At 39.5% G+C, this 20,882-nt stretch overlaps 1 protein-coding gene across 5 annotated transcripts in view; it reads right to left on the reverse strand.

Annotated features, from left to right (window-relative positions):
- Nucleotides 1-20,882, reverse strand: part of LOC105697780 — a 232,841-nt gene that overhangs the window by 123,609 nt on the left and 88,350 nt on the right. For all 5 annotated transcript variants that reach the window (XM_023431828.1, XM_023431830.1, XM_023431829.1 and 2 more), the window contains one exon: nucleotides 1,381-3,260. In XM_023431828.1, coding sequence (XP_023287596.1) covers nucleotides 1,381-3,260 — 1,880 coding nt within the window. The remainder of the gene's footprint in view (nucleotides 1-1,380; nucleotides 3,261-20,882) is intronic.

Genomic DNA, 20,882 nt, shown 5'->3' on the forward strand with positions numbered 1-20,882 from the left:
TAGTACTTAAAAACGAAAGTACAAAATGTATTAGTTACGAGGGCATTTCAAGCAGTAATACAAAATAAAGGCTAAATAAAACCCACCTCAAACAAGTGGATTCGATAAAACACTTTTTCTTTGAATATTCTGTCGAACTGGCTTAAATTTTAACGTATGATTTGTGTTCACCCAACAAATATCCCGCCACTTTCAATATTTGGATTTAAAAAGAAAATTTGTTTAACAGCTTAGGTTGAAAACAAAATGGCGTCGTGCTTCTATGTTTCGATCAATATATAATTTTCTCAAGCTTTAGGGTAAAAAACGACCATCGCACAACAATTTGGAATACTTGAATAATCGAAAAACGTGCATTTGAACATTATAAAAATTAAAAAAATGTCACGGAAACTTCCATTTTAAGATGAACATAATGCGTATAGTGCACGAGTTCTCACAGACAAAATATAGTTGGCACTAAATGCAATAGATAACCCTGCAGTCGAATAGAGCATAAAAATCATTAATTCAGAAAATGTTTTGCTTATTCGATCTATATAATCTTTCTATTGCAACGTTACATGGAAAAACGAAAGATATTATTCTCACTGCAGTACAAAAAACTGTCAAACAAATATAAACGATGATGACGTGACACTCTATTTTTGATGGGACATCACTTATAAGAACTTATTTTTACCGACAATAATTAAATTTCTCAATGGGTCTCACTTGACCTTAAAAGAAGGGATTAATAATGTATTTTAGTTGCGAAGCCTGTTCACATCATTCCTTAAACTTCTTTTAGAGCGCTTTTAAGAAATAAGAAAGCGCACATCTTATACAAGTGACTGAGGGTACCTTTATATCACTTTTAAATGTCAAGATCGCATGTCAAATAAGGCTTTTAGCTGACAAAATCATTAATGAAAAATTAAATATATAATCACGTAGTAAAAGTTCGTGGATTGAGTGCAGTGCATCAAATAAATACCACGGATCGGATTTGTCATTTTTGATTGTGGCTTTGGTTATAGCAATGTTATGTCAAAATCGCTTTTCATTGTTTTGTAATGTTTAATTGTCTTTAAATTTGTGGGATGCTGAAAACATATATGCTGGGTAGACAAAGTGCAAGTGCGTTAAGCAGTCGTCACGTTATTCCTGTGTTGTCATGTCGCGTTTCGTAATAGTGGTCTTCATTCTGAAAGTGGACTTACGGCGTGAGTACGGGGTCTTTTAGCAGAGATTCGATCATAAAAGTGATCTTTTATGTCTACGAATGTGAGATACGACTTAGGGCCGTGGTATCGAATTATAAGAAAATAGATATTGTTTAGTGTTTGAATGCCCTTATGAAAAGCTCAACAAAAAATAGGAATAGATTAAAGAGCCCACCCTTCATTGGAACTAGGAGCTTGTTGAGCCATTCCCACAGAAGATCCAACTGCCGAATCTTGTATTGCAGCAGGTGCATCAGTCGGAAGAGACTGCACAGAATCCATAGTATCTTGCTTAACGAGCATGTTCCTGTCTACTGTTGAAGACGTGTCTACATTCGTCAACTGGTTCAACTGCGATTGCTGAGAAGGAACGCCTTGACTTATAGGAGCTGCTGCAGATATGACATTCGTACTTTGAGAATACTGCAACTGTGTAACAGTCATCTGTGATTGGGCTTGTTGGGAACCATTGGAGAGCAAAGTCGGGGCGCTTTGAATATTAGGTACCGAACTTGCAGTCTGAGTATTTTGTACATGGACAATTGACGATGAATTCTGGACGTGATTTAGAGCGGATGGTAGAGAAGGTGGTACTTGTCCTACAGATTGACCATATGCTTGAGAAGTCGAAGATCCAGCAGTCCCAGGCACATTGGAATGAGTGTAGATTTGTTGTGCGGGTTGAGCCGAAGGTAGGATATCGATATGCCCGGTAGCACCGGAAGAGGTGGGATAAGTGTGAAACATTTGTTGCGGTATCGGTTGCTGATAGAGCGGCGCGTTGACAAATGTGGCATTGCTGTTAGCGCCTTGTTGATAATACTGTTGTCCCTGAACCGGTGGAGAACCAACAGGATGTTGATGCAACTGCTGTATGTGTTGAACCTGCACCTGCGTCTGTTGATATTGCGATTGTGACTGTTGACTCTGTGGTATGGCTTGCTGTATATGCTGTTGTTGCAGCTGTGGTGGCTGTTGTTGCAGCTGCGGTGGCTGTTGTTGCAGCTGCGGTGGCACTTGTTGCGGGACCGATGACGCGTGCGATAATTGCTGTGATACGTTCATCTGATTTAGTTGAATGTATTGTTGCTGCTGTGGTTGTGCAGCTTGTTGTGGTTGAGATTGCTGTTGTTGAGCAACCTGCGGAAACTGAGGCTGACTTTGAATAGTCTGAGGTGTCGAGCACTGTGGTGAACTTGCCGTCAGATTTTGTGAAGCAGATTGAGTGAATTGTTGCGAGTACTGTTGCTGCTGTGCATGCTGCAGTTGTTGCTGATATTGTTGTTGTTGCTGATATTGTACTTGTTGTTGGGCGGCTTGTGAAATTTGTTGTAATTGTTGTGCCTGTTGAGGCTGTATAACCGAAGACTGTTGTTGTATCAACGGCTGTTGCTGTACCAATTGAACCTGCTGCGGCTGAAGATTATGTTGCTGTTGTTGCTGAACAGTGGGCTGAATTTGCACTTGACCTTGTAATTGTAAACCCATACCAGACGGAATCTGTTGTTGCTGTAACTGCATCTGTTGCAGTAAAATTTGTTGCTGCTGCAACTGTTGTTGCTGTTGTTGCAACAAATTGTCGGTAACTGTATTAGATTCAGCTTCTCTGTCTAACCGTTCCTTTTCTTCTCTAGCTTTTCGTTCGTCTCTATCTCGAAGTAAACCAGCAATTTGTGATTTCAACATTTTTGCTACAGCTTTGGCATCTTCTTCAAGTATGAGGCTCGACTTTGCCATTTCAGAAGCTACTTCCTCTGCATTGTCTCCCTGTATGTCAAAGTCAAATTGAATAGCTTCATTCTCTTTATGTTTATTAGTCCGCTTCTTCGGATCTAAAACACGTAGCCGAAACTCTACACGGGATAACTCCACGTCTGTAACTGCTGTGTCGCGCGATACCATTTCTAGTTTCAAACCCACGTCGTCTGCAAAGAATTCGTGATTAAGAAGGTCCTTCACCAGAGGCCTCTCTTCCTTTTTCAAACGAATACACATTTCAATGATATCGCGTACTTCTGGATTTTCAACTTTGTCGTAGCTCTGTGGCTTCACACCCTGTGAATTGAAAAAACTTTTTTTAGTATATGCTTACTAAGACCATAAGTTGAATTACATTACTCGAAAAGAGAAAATAACCTTTTGCGGTAAAAGGTACATATTGCATGCTGCAAACAATTTTCATTTAGCAAAGTAGAGAGAATCGTTTATCATGTACGTTACATTAAACATGCATATGATTAAGTGATAACAGTGATGCTTTAAATACAGAAACGCGAGGAATAATAATACATGTTACCTGTTACCTGAAACATAATGTGTAATAATTTCGTTGGAAATGATGCTTTATCACAAACTGCTATTATAAAATATGTTGAGAAATTCATACGGTATAAGACGTGTTCAACATTCGTATGAAGAAATTAAAAATACATGGTCTGCTGATCGTTAATTCATCATCTAACAGCAATAAAGGCCACCATGCAATGAGTAAATGAACACTAATCATTCTCCCGAAATCGTAATAAGCTCATTAGCTCGCAAATTCTATTACTACTACTTGTAACGCGTCGAAGAAAATATCACAGTTTAATTCAGGTTCATTTAAAATAATAATGAGACAATATGTTTCAACAGTCTCATAATGGGGCTCGGTAAATATTTTTTATTTTGAATATATATTTTATTTTATGTATACGTAACACAATACACATACTGAGTAGAAGTGATTTCAATCCTTTTGTGTGCGAAATTATTACTTTACACAGGCCTTTGTAAAATTTTAATGTATATTGAACATATAACACATGTACTTGTCAAGATCGACAGATCTGATGCATTTTGTCAACTCAAGCGTTACTTCGTGGATACGATTCTGCAAAATATATCTGCATAGAACAATGAATTTGACACAATTTTTTTTATACCGAAGGTTTTTTGTGGGGATATTATATCTCTTAAAAAAAAAACACGTTTGTGTAAGAAATCTCACCAAGTGCAGGGATGCTGCAAATGCCCCTTTTACAAAGAAATAATATTTCGTTTCAACATTGTCTTTGCATGCAAAATGTACTGAAATCATATCACAAAGACAAGTACATAAATCGGTAGGTATCCGCTCCTTATAAGATCGAGCATTAGTTTATCATTCTTTTTTCACATCGAGAGATAAGGTAGTAGCTCAGACACGTTCATGGCCGTTACCACCTTTTAATTACTCGAAACATCGTCCCAATGGGCATTTAATTTTCTTCCGATAGCTAGTGTTATTGCGATAAATACCTATGGACAGTTTAACATGCACGAAATGCTTTGTTCATTTTTTATCTTTTTCTTTATAAGACCTCAACCATCACAATTAATAAATTACATCGATTTAAAATGTTGACAACGTCAGTTTGACTACATTCGTCGTCACTATTACGTACGGACTTACACATGAGCAAAATCTACACTCACAGTTCACATAACCAAAGCCGAACGGTCCCTCAAGGCTCGTTCTCATCATACGACCGTTTCTAAAAGTAAATGTATGGAGGAATGTTTTCTAAAGGGAAATCTAGCGGCGACATATTACAATTTGCATTTAAAATCATCTGCATAACTAAATTCATTAATTTCATTACTTGAAACATTTTACGCTACCCTACTACTCCCATCAATGATATGTAACTGAAGGAATTTGTAAAATAATCTGATACGTACTGCCTGAAAAGTGATAGTTAGCAAAATTCTAATAAAAGCAGCATCAAAACACATAGAATCAGATTAGTATTACTTTTACCACACAATAGGTTAGATAAACTGTATTCTTCAATAATATTGAGTAGCAGGAAGTGGCCGGTTCTGGATAGAGATTCCGGCACTGACATGTTACCGACACTTCGAGGACCTACAAAGGTTCGTGCCCGCGCTAGATCGGAGGGATTGAATCCTCGGTGACAGACAGGTGTTCTTGAAATTGTTTCCCACTTGGGATCTGTGACGTCACGAATTCCACAAATCGACCGTTGATATCTGTAATTTTGTCTCGGTTGGAGTGGGATTTCTGGTCGTGACGTCATATTCCCTGAACGAGAGAAAATTCCAATAACACGCCCATCTTCGAGGGCTCGATCGCTTCGATCTAGTGCGAGCATGAAGGATCTAGGAAGGTCGGTAACATGTCGATGCAGGAATCTCTATCCAGAATCGGCCACTTTCTACTACTAGACTCGGTCGAATCTCACGTCAACTACTAGGTAACATTATTGGTACACTGGCGCACATAAATGCCTTCCCTCCAGACAAGATGCCGTTAGAGTACGGTGGAAAGGTATTCATGATCGTTAATGTGCAACCGCGCAACCGACAGAGTATCCTTTACCCAAGCCAACTCCTACGCTATAGTCATTTAATGTACGGCCGAATACGGCGACTCAATGTCCGCGAGAGTTGAACCCTCAATAAATCTTCATATCTTCTTCGAAACAAACCTTTGACGGAAGGTTAGAAAACAGAAAATAATAACAATTACATTCATATCAATTTTAAGTATTCCGAGACAGTTACTGCACATATATTAGCTAATATTTACGACTCGACATACGACGCGATCAGTTTCGATTTCGTCGTTTTCTTCGCTCCACCATCGCCATTATTTCCTGCTGGAAAGTGATGGCGCTGCATCCTCGCTTTTTTTTTTACAACTTAGAGATGATTTCCTTAGACGTTATAAAATCAGCTGTTATGACATTATCCTCACAAGGTTAGCAAACGTCCGGCGTTGATACAGTGGTGGATTTATAATTGCTTCCTGTGTTTCGTCCAGCAATAAGTATTTTTTTGACAAGAATTGTAACGTGGAAACATTTTTACCAATCACAAGGGGGTTTGTGGCCGAAGCGAGGAGTCCCTCTGGCAATCACTGGAATTAAGATGTTTTGTTGCTCTAAAATTTGAATAACTTTTACGGTAGACTATAATACGGTAGATTCCGCGGAGGAGCGGCGCGCAATTTTCATTGTCTCTAGGACAAGATGACGCGCCAGAATTCCGTGTTGGGGGCTATGCTGCCATCGGCCGGCGGTCGCCCTAATTAGGTGGTTTAGTGACACCATTAGAATAGCGAGATGGCAGAACGGAGCGCCTGGATTAAGTTCCGTCAGGGCTACCGGGAGGAAGACGGCGCTGGCGAAGAAAATCTTCCAGCAGGATGACCATTGTCAGAGGGACGACCGTTGACTCCTGGTGCTACGTCCCGACGTTCCGCCCAACGCGGCCTGCACCGTTCTGTTCCCGCCAAAAGCCTTCACCGCCGCATCCCAAAGGGCGCTATATTACCGTCGTGTCCAGAAGAGAGCCCCGATTGCGAGCCTCAGCGTAGAGCGTAGTAACTCTAACCAGCCCAGAGGGCCTCATCGTGACCGCTAAAGTTTTGTCCTGTCCTCATGCTGTGAGCCGATTTTAACCAATTCCCGTCGATTTGACGATGATTCTCGATAATTTGCCGTCTAATTCTTGAACGATGTATGCTACCTTCCGTGGAATTTTCGATTAATCCCTTGCGAAGTTCTGGGGCGTTCCGGGATTAGCGATCGTTATCGTATGTTGCGCCGCTTTTCCAGGGGTTCCGAGCCGTTAGGTGTTGTACCGGTTGCGTGCGAGTATCGTTCCGATCGCGACCATTTTTGCCTGACCGCATGGTGTTCCCCTTTTACCGCGTTTTACCTTGTCAACGGGTTAAAGTCGCGAGTGGCGTCCCGGTTATTAAATTGTCATTTCCGACGGGGAGAGACTCCCGCCCGCTCGCTTATTTCGTGCCCCGTACCATGATTGTGTATCGTTCTTATCGCTATCGTGGCTGCTTATGAGCAGGTCGGAGTGGACGGAAGGCGACGGACCATACTACGAGCCGATGTCAAGTCCCTTTACTCATTTACTGTAGGTACCGGCCCCTTACCGAGGCCCTTGGGGGCCACGATTAGGTCCTCCTGACGTTGTACCCTTTTTGGATTCCAACCGTAGGGACCGAGTTTCGGTCGTGTAAAACTTTTATTTTATTTATTTAACATTAGGGCTCGGTGCCCGACTTCGAGCGTGGATTATAACTCAATGACGCGACACGCTCCCGTGTTTCCGTTCTCGTTTTGGTTTCTGTAATAAATATCCCGTAGGGACTGTTTATCGCAAACTCTCGTTATATCTTATTTAATTATTATTCTCGTCCCGCGGACTCCGAAGGCGACTCCTCCTCACTTGTATCGTTTTCCATACCGAGCCACCTAGATTCTGCCGTGCCGTACCGTGAAGGGCCTCAAGGAACTGAGTAGCCGGTCGGGTACGCCGTTTAAGACCCCGTCGACCAGGCCGGGTTGTAGGGCTCCGACAGCCGGGCACTGGAATTCCGCGGTGCACACGTACGCAGTTGGTGTCCTTAAATAAAATGGAATTCCGGAGAGGCCGAAGGTCGGGCTTGACCCCTACCATTTTCGAATTTCAGAGCGTACAACTCTTTGTCGACCAGGGAAAGTAATTCACGTCGCGGAATACGTCTTTTGGCTCGGGATTAACTAAAAAATTGTATCCTATTGTTTTGTAACGTATTCTTTGTCACAGCAATTTTTTGATACATTTCTCTTACAAGTCCGTTGCTATGCTTTCCCAACTTTGTTACTTTCCATCTGATTTGATTGTTTCTTTTTGCAATGAGTATAGCTGAATTTTTGTTATACAGATCACTTGCGTCGCTGCGGCTTTACCGGGATCCGACTTACACGCATGGTTATAGCCTTAGTTACACGTAATTATTAACAAGATTTTGTGTTTTAATGATTTTCTTTTTGTCACGCGTTGCAGCATGTAATCAGTAACTACCTAACAGCCTAGTCAGTGACGTGTATTGTGTGATTTCCTAAGTGTATCGAGATGTTTAATTTAATCACTGAGACAGTGAACTCGTCCCCGTTTTTAACCCTCTTTGACATTTTGTGCTCCGTTCTCAGTATTGTTTCAGCCCTCGTCGACAGTATTGTTGCAGTATCTGTTTTGTGTAGTGTCATGTATTGCATTGTTCCTAAGTGTATCGCGATGATTAAAAATTCGGGTGCATCTTCGAAATCTGCAGTCGAGCGACGAGAATATCGAAAACGTAAACGCGATGAAAAGGAACAGGAACAATTTAATCAACCCCTTATAAATACTCCATTTTTGTAGAGTACGACAGATCAAGAAAAATATGACGCTATTCTACGTACGAAATCGAAAACTAGGGATTCAAGTGAAGAGAAGAAAAGTAAGGTAAGTGCATCAGTGGCCGAATACGTCTCAGTCACCGAACACCATTTAAAATATTTCCCTTTATTAAACAATCCATGAATGTAATTGCAATTGTAAAAACTGTGAGAGAACCGTCAATAGTTAATTTACGTACAGGGAAATTTTCGATTACCATTCTGCGTGGATTATAATCTAATATTAGAAGTTTAATAAGGTCTGCATGTTACAGAGATGGTTTTTACTTATTCCTTGTGGAAAATGTTAAGGAATGAGGAAAGCTTAACCCTTTCGGTACGAGCGCTCTGTCCGCCGAGACACTCACGCTGTACGAGGCGTTGCTCCGAAAATGCACACATACTGCGTGCATACAGGCTGTCACATGGGTGCCAGATATATCCGGCGCTCGTACACACAGGTCATCAGACCGATGCCAGATATATCCGGCGCTTGTACCGAAAGGGTTAAGGCCAGTAAGGCTGCTACGCCGCAGATAGCCGAACGCAGCCCTACCAGCGTCCTCTCCGCTATGCCTTTTGTTCGGGAACGTGATTAATTAGTTGTGCTTCACTTAGTTATTACAGGAAATTTATGCACTGTAGGAAAAAAAAATAGTATATGACTTCTAGACTCCTTTTTCAACAATGATAGCGCTGGGTAAACCATGACTACGAGTTCTATTACACCCTGTACGTGGTGGTATGGTATGGCATCTAAGTGAAAATTGAACTTAAATGAGAATTCAGATTATTTAAGGAACTCCAAATTAATCCTTTAACTGTGAGTCTGCCCATATCCTATTTCGCTTTTCCATTAGACACTGGTTCCTGAGGGATTAACCAGTAGAGATTGAAAGGACCCGAAGGCCCAGTTCAGGTCCAGCAAGCCTAATTCTCCTCTTGTCGCACCAATGAAAGAATGATCAGGAGGGGTAATCGAGGAGGACAGGTCCGTCCGACAGGAGGTGATAAGCGCAACGACGTTAGGCCTGCCCAGGAAGGATCCTAACGCTCTTACAGGCAGGCGGCCCAACCGATCATCACTCAAGGATTGTTGTTTTACTATTTGATATGTCGCGAAGATGCCCGTAAAATGAGGAGAAAAAAAAAACAATAATAAGTGAATGAAGAGTTAAACTTTCGGGATTTAGATTAACAGGATATATCTTAGAAACAGAAATATTAATACAAACGGGAGTCCGGTAAAACTGGAGAAGTTAAGGACGCGCCCGCGCGCATTTGTGTGTGTCGCACTCTAAATACCTTCTGGAGAGAGATGCTTGAGTTGACTAACAATAACTTAGAGGTTGGTGCTGTCACTTGAAAATGTTAACGTATGTTTAACTTTATATATTGTATATCTAATGTTTGGAATGATTAATTTAAGTTCATATAGGTTTAGATTAGGTTAATATAGTTAGAATCCGACTAGTGAGACGGCCAGCTACCAGTTGCACTAATACATGAGTCTTTAGATATATATTTAACAACGACAAACAAACAAACGAACAATGAACGACGGTTAAAACCTTGTGTAGGTTACTTAGAAAGGTGACCTTGACCATACATGTCAAGATCACGGTCATCGGAAGTGGGTCCTCTAAACGTAACATTAACCGAAAGTAGGAAAACATGTAAGGACATGTTTCTATAATTGGTTACTTTGTTGGCGCAAGTTTCATGAAAGATAACAGTGAGGCGGATGGAGTACGTAACCAACAGTACGTAATCCAAGCTGGATGAAAAAATCATGTGTTCCTAATTGAGTTACTTCAGTACTAGAAGAACGGAATACATCGATGAATACTCCAGAAGGTGTTTAGGAGTAACCTGAATCATCAAACCAGAAACTACTGAAGAAATTCGAAATTATCTAAATAAAAGAGGTACTGTGGTGAACTTTCAGGAAGTTTGAGAAGCACTGAACATCTGTTAGAACTTGTTGGCAATATAGAAACTTTAACCGTAGAGCGTATCGAGAGTAAACCTGGGACAGTGCTGAAACTGTACTGATTAGCCATAGCAAAAGCAATGAAATTGCTGGTGTTCTTCCATTTTCTAAACTAATCCTCTCCTCAATACAAATTAGGAACTAAGGTCAGCTGTCCCTACAAAACATATGTCAGCGATGAAATTACTATACATGTCAGGCATCAGTATCAAATTCTAATTAGGATTAGGTTCGGGAAGTGAAGGTTAAACACTAAGCCTCCATGATTACGGACAAGCTAATACCCGGAATTCAGAAGTCTTCTCGAAAGACGAGGTGAGAATTACGAAAGGCGTAGCTCAAAGTAAAGCTCCGTAATGGAGTTGAGGTCTTCGTGCTTAAAGGCTTCGCCTGGTTCAGAAAGTTGAAAAAATTGATTCTTTTTCATTAATCGATAGATTGAAGTAGGTAGAATCCCCTCAAAATACCTTCGGTGTACAAAAATTTAGCCAAATACATTTATCTTTATTCAAATAATTGCAAAAATAGCTCGAATTACTCCCTTCCCTTGAAAAACGCAAATCAACTATTTTTGCCAAATATAGAAGAACATTCATTTGATTAAAGTCTCAGCTAAAATCTTTTTGACAAATGTCACAGAATATCTGGTTTCACGTATGTTGTATATACAAGATTTTCTGCTTCCTCAAACCGAAGACAAAATATTAAAAACTGTATCGAAACAAACAAAAAAATTAGAAACTAAATTTGAAAAGAATATTTTATTTGGCAAGCACCAAAATCATGATACGCTAGAAATATACCTCGGGTGCTCGCCAAATAAAATATTGTTTTCAAATATAGTTTCAAATTTTTTTATTGTTTCGATATAGTTTTCAATATTTGTCTTTGGTTTGAGGAAGCAAAAAAGCTTGAACATACAACATACCAAGCGTATAAGCTTAAATCCGTTGTTTTTTAATGAGAAAAAGGCATATTTTTTTCATAGAAAGCAAAAAAATAATTTATGCAAAGTACTGTCCCGCGCTAGTTACACATTTGCCCCATCTCTCGGGCAATTTGTGGATACCACGCAAAAAAAATGCCTTCTCTTTCGAGGCAAACCAATCATCTAGCCATTGTCAGACGTCTTCGTAAGAATCGAATTGTTGCTCAGTCAGCGCGTGGCCCATCGACGAAAACAGGCGGTGGTCGGAAGGGGCTAGGTTTGGTGAATAAGCGCATGGGGTAGCACCTCCTAGTTGAGTGCCTCCAAGTAGTTTCGGACCATTTTTAACGTGTACAATGGGGCGTTGTCGTGGAGGAAAATCAGCTTCTCATGTCTTTACTGATAATCCGGACTTTTTTCACTCACAGGGAAGGTACCTGAGGTGTCCCCCTCCGATTTTGTTCATTTTTAAATATGTTATAGAGGACTAAAATGTAAGGGACCCGTGTTTTTTTTTAATTGGCGGATAAACACTTTTAGGGGGTGGAATCAGGCTTCAAAGTTGGCCGTGCAAGCGGGTGAGTTAGCTGTTTCATATAGAAGCACTCGACCGATTTTTATGAAACAACCGTCAAAATGTAGGGAATGACGAATTATGAAACATGTATTTGGAATTTTTCGAAAAAATTCATTTTGTAAGGGTTGACCCACCCCTTTGAATACTTCTTTTACCGCTAACGTGGGCAGTAATTGCTCTATCTGAATGAAACTTAGGTAATTTACAGACCAGAACAATACAAAAAAAGCATATTTTGATTTTTTTCGAAAAACGAATTTTAAGGGTTGTAACAACCCTTTAATAAATTGATGTATAATCTTGTTTTAAAACCAGCTTTGTACGACTTTCATAGACTTAAAGGACTTTAACAATTCAAATTATTAAAAGAATACGATCAGGTACCATCCGATACATTCGAAGGGTAAATTACCCCTTGGGTTCAAAGGAATGTGATTCGTAGAATATAAGACAATGGAATTAGCTGTCGTCGTAACTAGTGCGTAGCCGAGTGGTAACACTGCGCGAGCGAGCAGTATGCTTTGCCAGGTTTTCAAACACTATATGTTGGTAGAATCCCCCATTTAGCATTTTTAAATTTTGTTTACAGATTTAGAAGCAATGACCCTAAAGATCTGAAGAAATCTTTCTTTCGAACAAAATTTTAACCGCTTTAAAATTTATTATCCGCTATTTTACGTTTTAAAATTCTGTTGCCAGATTTGCATTCAGCGACCTCAAAAATGTATAAACCTCCATTTTTTTTTTTTATAAAAATGCTATCATTTTGTAATTTTCTGTCCGCCATTTTGAATTTCGAAACTTTGTTCTCAGATTTGGATTCAGCGGGACGACTATCATGAGAAACTCGTTTTTATAATAATCCAACCATTTTTATTCGCCATCTTGAATTTCAAAATTCTATTACCATATTTGGATTAAGCAGCTATAAAAACCACGCTAAACCGTTTCTTATAATAATCCAATAATTTTGAAAATATATTATTTGACTTGGCTTGGGCGATCGCAAAAATATCAAGAAACCTTTTTTCTATAAAAATTTAATCATTTTAAAGCTGGGATGGGTATAGTTCCTTTTCGTTCTGCGCGAGGCGGTGTTGCATGTTGGCAGCCCAAAAACTATGTAACAGTCCACCTATCATGTCTGTGCGAAAAAAGTAGTTTATGACTCGGGCGACGACGATGATGATAACAGAACCACTATTCTAAGTGTTGAAAAACTTTAAGATGCTATATCGTCATGTAGATACTAGCGATCGACGCCGGGTATATTTTAAAAAATTCCTGAATTTTTGCTTGATTTTTATAGCTCATCAGACGTTCATTTCTTTTTCTATGGCAATGGAGAGAGTAGATTCCCATTTCCCCCACTCCTGAAATCTCGATCCTTGGCGTATAGAACTCTGTAGCGTCTCGGTCGAAGTCAAGCGTGCAGGGCGCGTTTCTCTCAGCACACGCCGCTGTGAGTTTCTAGCTCAAAAATGTATTTAGTAGAATAAAGCTTCGAAAGAATTTTGGCTAAATTTAAATCTTTTAAGGAGTTATTTAAGTAGGAAACACATCCCGTGTTTGCATGTAAGCCAATGTGGTTCTCTGTTTCTTCCTGTCACAGCATGTAATTTTCTGTTTCTTCCTATCAGGGTTCGACGATTTACGGAAAAGGATTGCCGATTAAAGGTAGGTATAAAATTTCTCTCATATTGTTTAGGAAACTTATCGTCAAACGTTAATAACTTTCTTCAAACCGCTCTTACATGACTCAGAAACTAACCCGATTGATATATAATTGGTATGTTCTTTTCAATGAACTGTCCCTACTGTATGAACTACTACAGTGCATATACTTTTACGATTACTGTTTTGTTTACAATGAGAAACCCCCAAAATTCCATTAAAAAATTCATTTTCTTTCTTTCAAGTGTTGCCACTTTGTTAATAATGATTTTTTTTATCATATCCCTCGTTCATACAATAAAGGAAACCTTATGGATTATAAAAATCATCGGTTTTTCGCTTCAGCTCAGTTTGCCTATGAAATTTCTACCCCGATGTGGAGGCATCGGGATTTCGTTAGTCTGTGAATATTATCGTAAATATTAATCGGATCAAAACGAAATATAATAAATAATCTTCTTTAAATGTTAAACAGATATTAAAAACTCCAAATAGTTTGACTTTATCCTTTCCTGAAAAGCAAAATTGTTTACGAAAGCCGGGTCGAAATATAAAAAGGCTCGAATCAAGTCCATAGGGTGTTAGGCAATGTCTGAATTGTCGCAGTCGATCTATCGAAAGTCCACAGAGATTCCGGAGTACGTCCAAATCGATTCCCTGGACCGCTGAAGGTTTATAGTACGCCCATAAAACGTTCAGAAATTAGGGTTCGAATGCCCGCGTCTGAATCACAAATCTTAATCTTTACCGCGATATCCGAGCAGTAGGCTCGCCGGGAACATGTCTGCAATGAGTCTGATTGTTGGGATTTTTAATCGGTTGGTCATCAGTAACATTTTCGTCTGACATTTATGAAAAATACAAAGGTCGAGAAGAAATTCCGACTTTAAAAAATCTTGCGCCAGCAACTAGCCCGTAAATACGAAACCAATTTTGGCCACGAGTTCGACTCCATCCCAAGATTTCCTGTATCTTTCCCAGCAACATTACTTAACACTATCAACCAGACAATATTTGTATTAGGATATAATACCGCGTAACTCGCATTAAGGTGTCATGAAAAGGTCATGATATTTGCAGCGACATCGATAAAATAAAATTCATCTATATACTTTTCGATGGTAACGCCATTTTAAATAGTCAAATAATAATATAAGATGGCACGCCGCGTTACCAACATCTTTATTTACGTTGACGCCTGTTGCACTCTACGAGAAGAATTATGCAAAATGGCATAATCTATATGTCACTTCAATTAAATGATTACAAAAAGAGCGAACTAAAAGTGAAGAATTCTTCAGAATTCATGTTCATTGATACTCTATTGGACCAACGGCGCCTTCTAGGTTTAGCAGCAACTAAATGTTTGCTCTAATTGTATGAACGGGTGTTACCCACAGGACAAGATAACATCGTGAAAGTATTTTCCATTTGACTCCGTAATCTTCCATTTCTATGGTATACTAAATTATACGAGCTAGGTTTTGAAACTTTTCATTTTCAGATCCTAGACTTCAAAAAGCGCAAAACATAAAAAATATGCATAAACGACGCTGTTGGTTCTAGTCCATGAAAATATAAACAAATTATTTTTATACCAAATGTCATTTCATAAGTTTCAGGGTCGATCTTAGGGTCTCGATATTCACGTGGTATAATGTGAAACACATCGGTACACCCAATTCGGAGAATACTTTCACGATCGATTACACCTTTCAGAAAAGGTACCTTAAGGTAATAAGGCCACCATGACTTGAAAGACTTATAAAAACTAAAATATAAAGTATTTTGGGAAGGGGGAATGAGCAGAGTTTATATGAACAATTTTTATTTCAGTTACGAATTGAAAAAATTAAATATAATTCTAAACAAAAACGTAATTATAAAAATTGTAGGATGGTGCTTCTGGGCTTTGTTACCCGTACGTGTGGGTAATAAGACCCATGGACATCGGTGGAAGGATGCACATTAATTTGCACCGTTAGGGCAAGTTATGCCTACAAGATCCTCGAATATTGTCCTCGGGCATTCTTCATACAGCCATTTCTTGCACAGGGCACATTGCCGCGTATCGTCAACTCTATTTTCTTGGTAAAGGCTATGGTACCATTTCTCGGTCTTCTTTGAGGTGCCAGGATTCGTTTTTCTTACGGTATTTCGCTGAATTTTTGTTGCAATATTGTATTTATTGCTACGAGTCATAGTCTCTTGTCCTTTTTGAGAAAGATCTTTGGTTGCGCTATGTTGCACAATGTCGGGCCTTAATACCTGTTCGGCGTAATTTACATTTCCAGGTTATAATTTCTAAAATAACAAACCTTTTCAACAAAATAAATAAAACAGTATGTAGAGAAAAGTATAAGGTACCGCATACCTCCTAGACAAAGCAGTACATCACAAAACGTTGTGACACACAGCTTGAACGGTGGAATCAAATTTTATAAAATTTACTCGAAATTATTTCTTATCAATCTCAATTTACCGTGGAAACGTCCACAGACCAGGCAATACACCCAAGGGACTCTTTTTTGTGCTATTAACTGACAGAGGGAGCCACAAACGTTGCACTTTTGCCATATGGTGAAACCCAAGCATGGGCCTTGCTACCCACATGGGCCTTATTACCCTAAGTTACTTAATATATGTAGGCTGACCCTTTCATAATACTTTAAGATATTCTGAATTTCTATTCATCCGAAAAGGTTCCAATTGGACAGTGGCCGCTTGATGTCGACCCTACTGGACACGAATTATTGTTCATGGCGCGAAAATGGCGGTGGGGCAATCAGCCCACAATATATTCGGCCCACAATCCAGAAACCGGGTTTTGGCCCAGATAATCTTCTGGACATACAATTATCTACAAGTTTTGTTAAAGTGTAGTAGCCAGGGTTGTGCAGTGACGCGTCATTCGAGGTTTTCTTTTACGTAAAATACTTAATAAATTACACGACGAAGATGGCGGTACTTTTTCAAAGTGATCAAAATATACACCACTTGTGAATAAACATTTTAGTAACAAAACAGAGAATGGAATAAAGACTAATAGCAACTAGAAGCAAACCATAAGAAACATCTAGGTTTTAATATTCCAGTTTTCCATACATTATATGGAAAATTTTAAATTTCAAGCGTATCGGGAATAGGAACTGCAGTTCAGAACATAAAGTCCTATTTTCATGAAATTTACATCACGTATGAAATTTGTAAAGTAAAATACCTAGTAATTTACCGCAGAAAAACTACGTAAATTACCTGGGGTATTTTACTTACCTAACCCTGGTAGCAGCCCATAACACTAGACACAATTCGTGGCAGGAATATATGTTTTCAGCGTAGATTTAGGGTATTTATAAAGCGTTTATAAGGTCAGGGTGAATTCAGTCTAGATCGTTTCAACTTCACATTAATTGAATAAGTTGGTAAAAGTGGTAGATCATCATTTATCCAAAATATCATCCAGACCAGAAACCGATGTCCAGTATTGAAGACTGACGATGCCGCCGCCATTCCGACCCTCATACATTCACTGGCGTTAGAAATTCCAAATGAAGGATACGCAAAGTTGTGATACACATGTACATATTTCAGGTGTTTTAAAATGGACATTCGGTAAGCAGTTGACACGATTCCTAACAAAAAGTGAATAATAGAGCAATCGAAATTTGTCAAAAGTACATAATTTGTATGATACAAGTTTTTAAGATGGCACCAAACAAAACGCGAGTTTAGATAACCAAGCTTGTACGAGAAACATTGTTTCTATCACGCAGGATGATGTACTCATTTGAAGAACATAGTACAAGTAATGCATTTCAGGAAAATTATAGTTTTACTCTTATTATGTTATTTTTTTACTAAGAATCATGTACAGTCCGTGCTGATCGGGCGTCCATTCCGTGATACCTTGTCTATATACACGTGTACGTTTTCTCGATTGGAAGTTAACAATAAAAATGATGTGAAATAAACCAAACTTCATTTATACTAATGTTATATATATATACGTAAAAGAGTCCGTGTCCCATGGAAGTACAGCAGCTCAGTAATCAACGCTATAGCTAAATTGGAGCAAGTCCCGGGTTCAAATCCCGACTCCGCCGGGGGTTTTACTGATGCTACATCTTCGTATATTCCTTGCTTTTAAACGTCTAAGCTTAGTGATAACCCCCTAGGTCTACGGATCGTATACTACCGTTATCATAGTTAGAATGGTCAGCACGTATGCGATATTTCTACATATTTGTATTAATATTTCCTTGTTATATTCCACATTCCTTTCCCGGACGTCCGTAGTCCTAACTAACGTCGAAGAACGTTCGTGCTCCCAGGCCTATTGTGTACCTATTGCTGGCTCGATATAGGCCAGCACTTGGCTTGCTAAAACCTACCACGAACCTACAGCGGACTCAAAATCGTAGGGTCCGGAATTGTTGCGAACCTAAAGCGGATCCGATTGTTTACTAAATTGACCTCCGTTGGACTTACTACAGAGACTTGTGTAAATTTGAAAGGGGTCTACTGCGAACCCGGTTTGCTTTCGCTCTGAACCTACAAAAGACACGCTCATGGTACATTTGAAGCGCGTCCTTATAAGGATCTTATCGAACCAAAGATTTTGAATTGGGAGGCTCAATTTCTCACTCGTTAGACAGAGCAGGGCCTTTGATGGACCACAGTAATAATAAAAATAAGAGTAACAACATCAATAATAATATCACGAAGGATAGCAATAATATACCACTAGTAACAGTAACTAATAAGATTAATCGCGATGGTGATGATGATAATGATGATGATGATGATGATGATGATGATGGTGGCGGTGGTCGTGGTGATGGTGGTGGTGATGGTGGTGGTGATGGTGGCGGTGGTGAAGAACGTAACATTGTTATATCTTTCCATCTATTCACCACGACGAATAAGGTCCAAGCAATATGTTGAAATTAATTTCGTTGGTTAAAACGCAACATTATTGCTGCTTGGATAATTCCATATCCACAGTGTTTTTGTGAATGAGAAGATGCAAGTGCATAAAGCCGCCTTGTTTCTAATACTCTTGTTGATACATTGGTAGACATCAATGGACGATTTCTGAAAAATAGTATAATGAAAGATGAAATAACCGTAGCCTCGGTAGATTTGGAGTAATATATTCTTAATACTTCTTAATGGAAAAAGCTCAAAATTCCAAAAAAGCATGATATATTTGTTACAAAGTGAAAGAGTATACTTCCTCTTATAAAAAAGTATGCGTGGAACTCCTGCGCGGTAGAAATGAAACTTCTTTATTTTGGATGAAAGGGATAAAATTAGTTTCGATTCAAGTGTCGGTGAATTGTTTGTAATTTAACAGTCTCAATTCACTGAAATATTTAAATTAGTACTGATCTTATCCTTTTCACCCAAAATAAAGAAGTATCACTTCAACCGCGCGGAGTCCCAAGCATTCTTTTTTGGAAGTGAATTTTATTTCAGCCTTTTGCGAAATTTCCATCCTCGTTCCGTACCTGACTTAGGTTTCTGAAATGATAAACTATTATCAGGAGCACTAATCACTACTAAAGCTTCCACATTCCGTATAACGTATAGGGACGTGACGTATTTAAAAAATCCCCCTTCACTTTTCCTTTCAATAAAGCGCCCATCTTGCCTCTCAGTTCCCCCTTCACTCTTGCCTATGATAGCGGGCTGCATTCAGTTGTCTGCGAAGAGAAAGTACTTTTTCCCATCCAAATACCCCCTTCCAACGTTATACATTTTAGTCTTACGAATCCTTCCCAATAGTCACATTTACTCTACCGTCGCGAAATAAATTTCTCTTAATTTTTAAAAAAATGTTCATACTTTAATCTTAAAAAATATTTCATACTTTCACCTGCTTCTTATAAGGGCGGTGTTTGCATGAAATCGACACCAAAACTTCTAGAACTGGTATATATGTGGCGGTATAACTGACTAATAAAGAAGAGTATGTTTCGATTTTGTTCTAACAATAAGTTTGATATGTTAAATTACGTACAATTCCAAGGAATATTTGTTTCTATATCTGCTATCAAGAGGTTTAACGGAGAGAAATACATTCTGAAAACGATCGTCCAAGGGTGATTTAGCAGTTTCGCATAGAAGCAGTCCACTAATTTTAATGCATCCAACGGCATAATCTTCGTCAAGGCATGTACTGCGACCGGTAGAATTCTGTCATCATAACTCATGACGGGGCCACGACGGTAAGTATGGTTCTTGATTAATTTCGGGGAACTTCCGATTAGTTGGCAGCATCCTCAGTAATCGACTACTGTACGTTGTGTATGACTGTACAAATAGGTCCAAGTTTTGTCGCTGGACCGGGCCCGGAAGGAGCCACTGCAAATAATTTTTATTTGCAGGACGTAGTACTCACTAGCTCCCATGGAATCACGAGTCGAGGAAATGCCTTTAGCATCGGTGCTCCCCCCTGTTGGCTAACCGGCCGGATTTTGGCTTGACGACCTTGCAAAGAGACCCCATCTTGGGGCCCTCGAGAACATCTACCGTGAGAGCCATAAAATTAAGTGGAGCCCCAATGTCTTGGTCACGGGTACGAAAAACATAGCGATTGGACCCGAGGGGAGGATGGAAAGAATCTTCGTTCTTAAGCGGGGCCGAAATCGATATTTCATTGTCCAGGAGAGTCTTGATGTACCCGAGCACCCCGCCATACCGAGTTGCCGAGTTACCGTTCTCAACCGCAACGTTATACTCCCGAAATCTCGGAAGGGGGCGTAGAGGAGAGTGAACCCATCTGAAACGAGAATTCGTTCATCTCCATTAAGGATCGCTTCCGTTATTAGCGACTCGTTTTGAAGTTTGACTCTCGACACATGACCTGCCAACCGAGACTTTAAATCGTACGGCGATATCGTAGTTTTAATCCATGACCTGTAAGTTCGAATCATTATCTTGATATTCAACATAATAATTTATACATGCAGCTCCGGTGATTAAAAATAATCGATTGCAATTGCACCGAATAAAACATAGGTATCTGGGGGTTACATTTATTACTTTCGTATTACTATTTCAGACAATTTAGGGCTGACGATTTTACACTTGACACCGTAACAATTGCCGCCTGAAGCACAGAATTGGTGTCTGTTTAATGGCGGGCCGCAGTCTCCGTGACCGTGCTGGTGTACGGACGGAGGTAGCAACCACGACGGGATGGAAGCTCCCCCCGTTCCTTCTCCTGACGTTCAGTGCGGAAATATTCGTTCTGTTTATCAGTTTAAAGTTTTCACACCAAAAGCACCTCTCC

Source organism: Orussus abietinus, unplaced genomic scaffold, assembly GCF_000612105.2.
Source record: "Orussus abietinus isolate OABI.00-Male unplaced genomic scaffold, Oabi_2.0 scaffold126, whole genome shotgun sequence".
Taxonomy (NCBI): Eukaryota; Metazoa; Arthropoda; class Insecta; order Hymenoptera; family Orussidae; genus Orussus; species Orussus abietinus.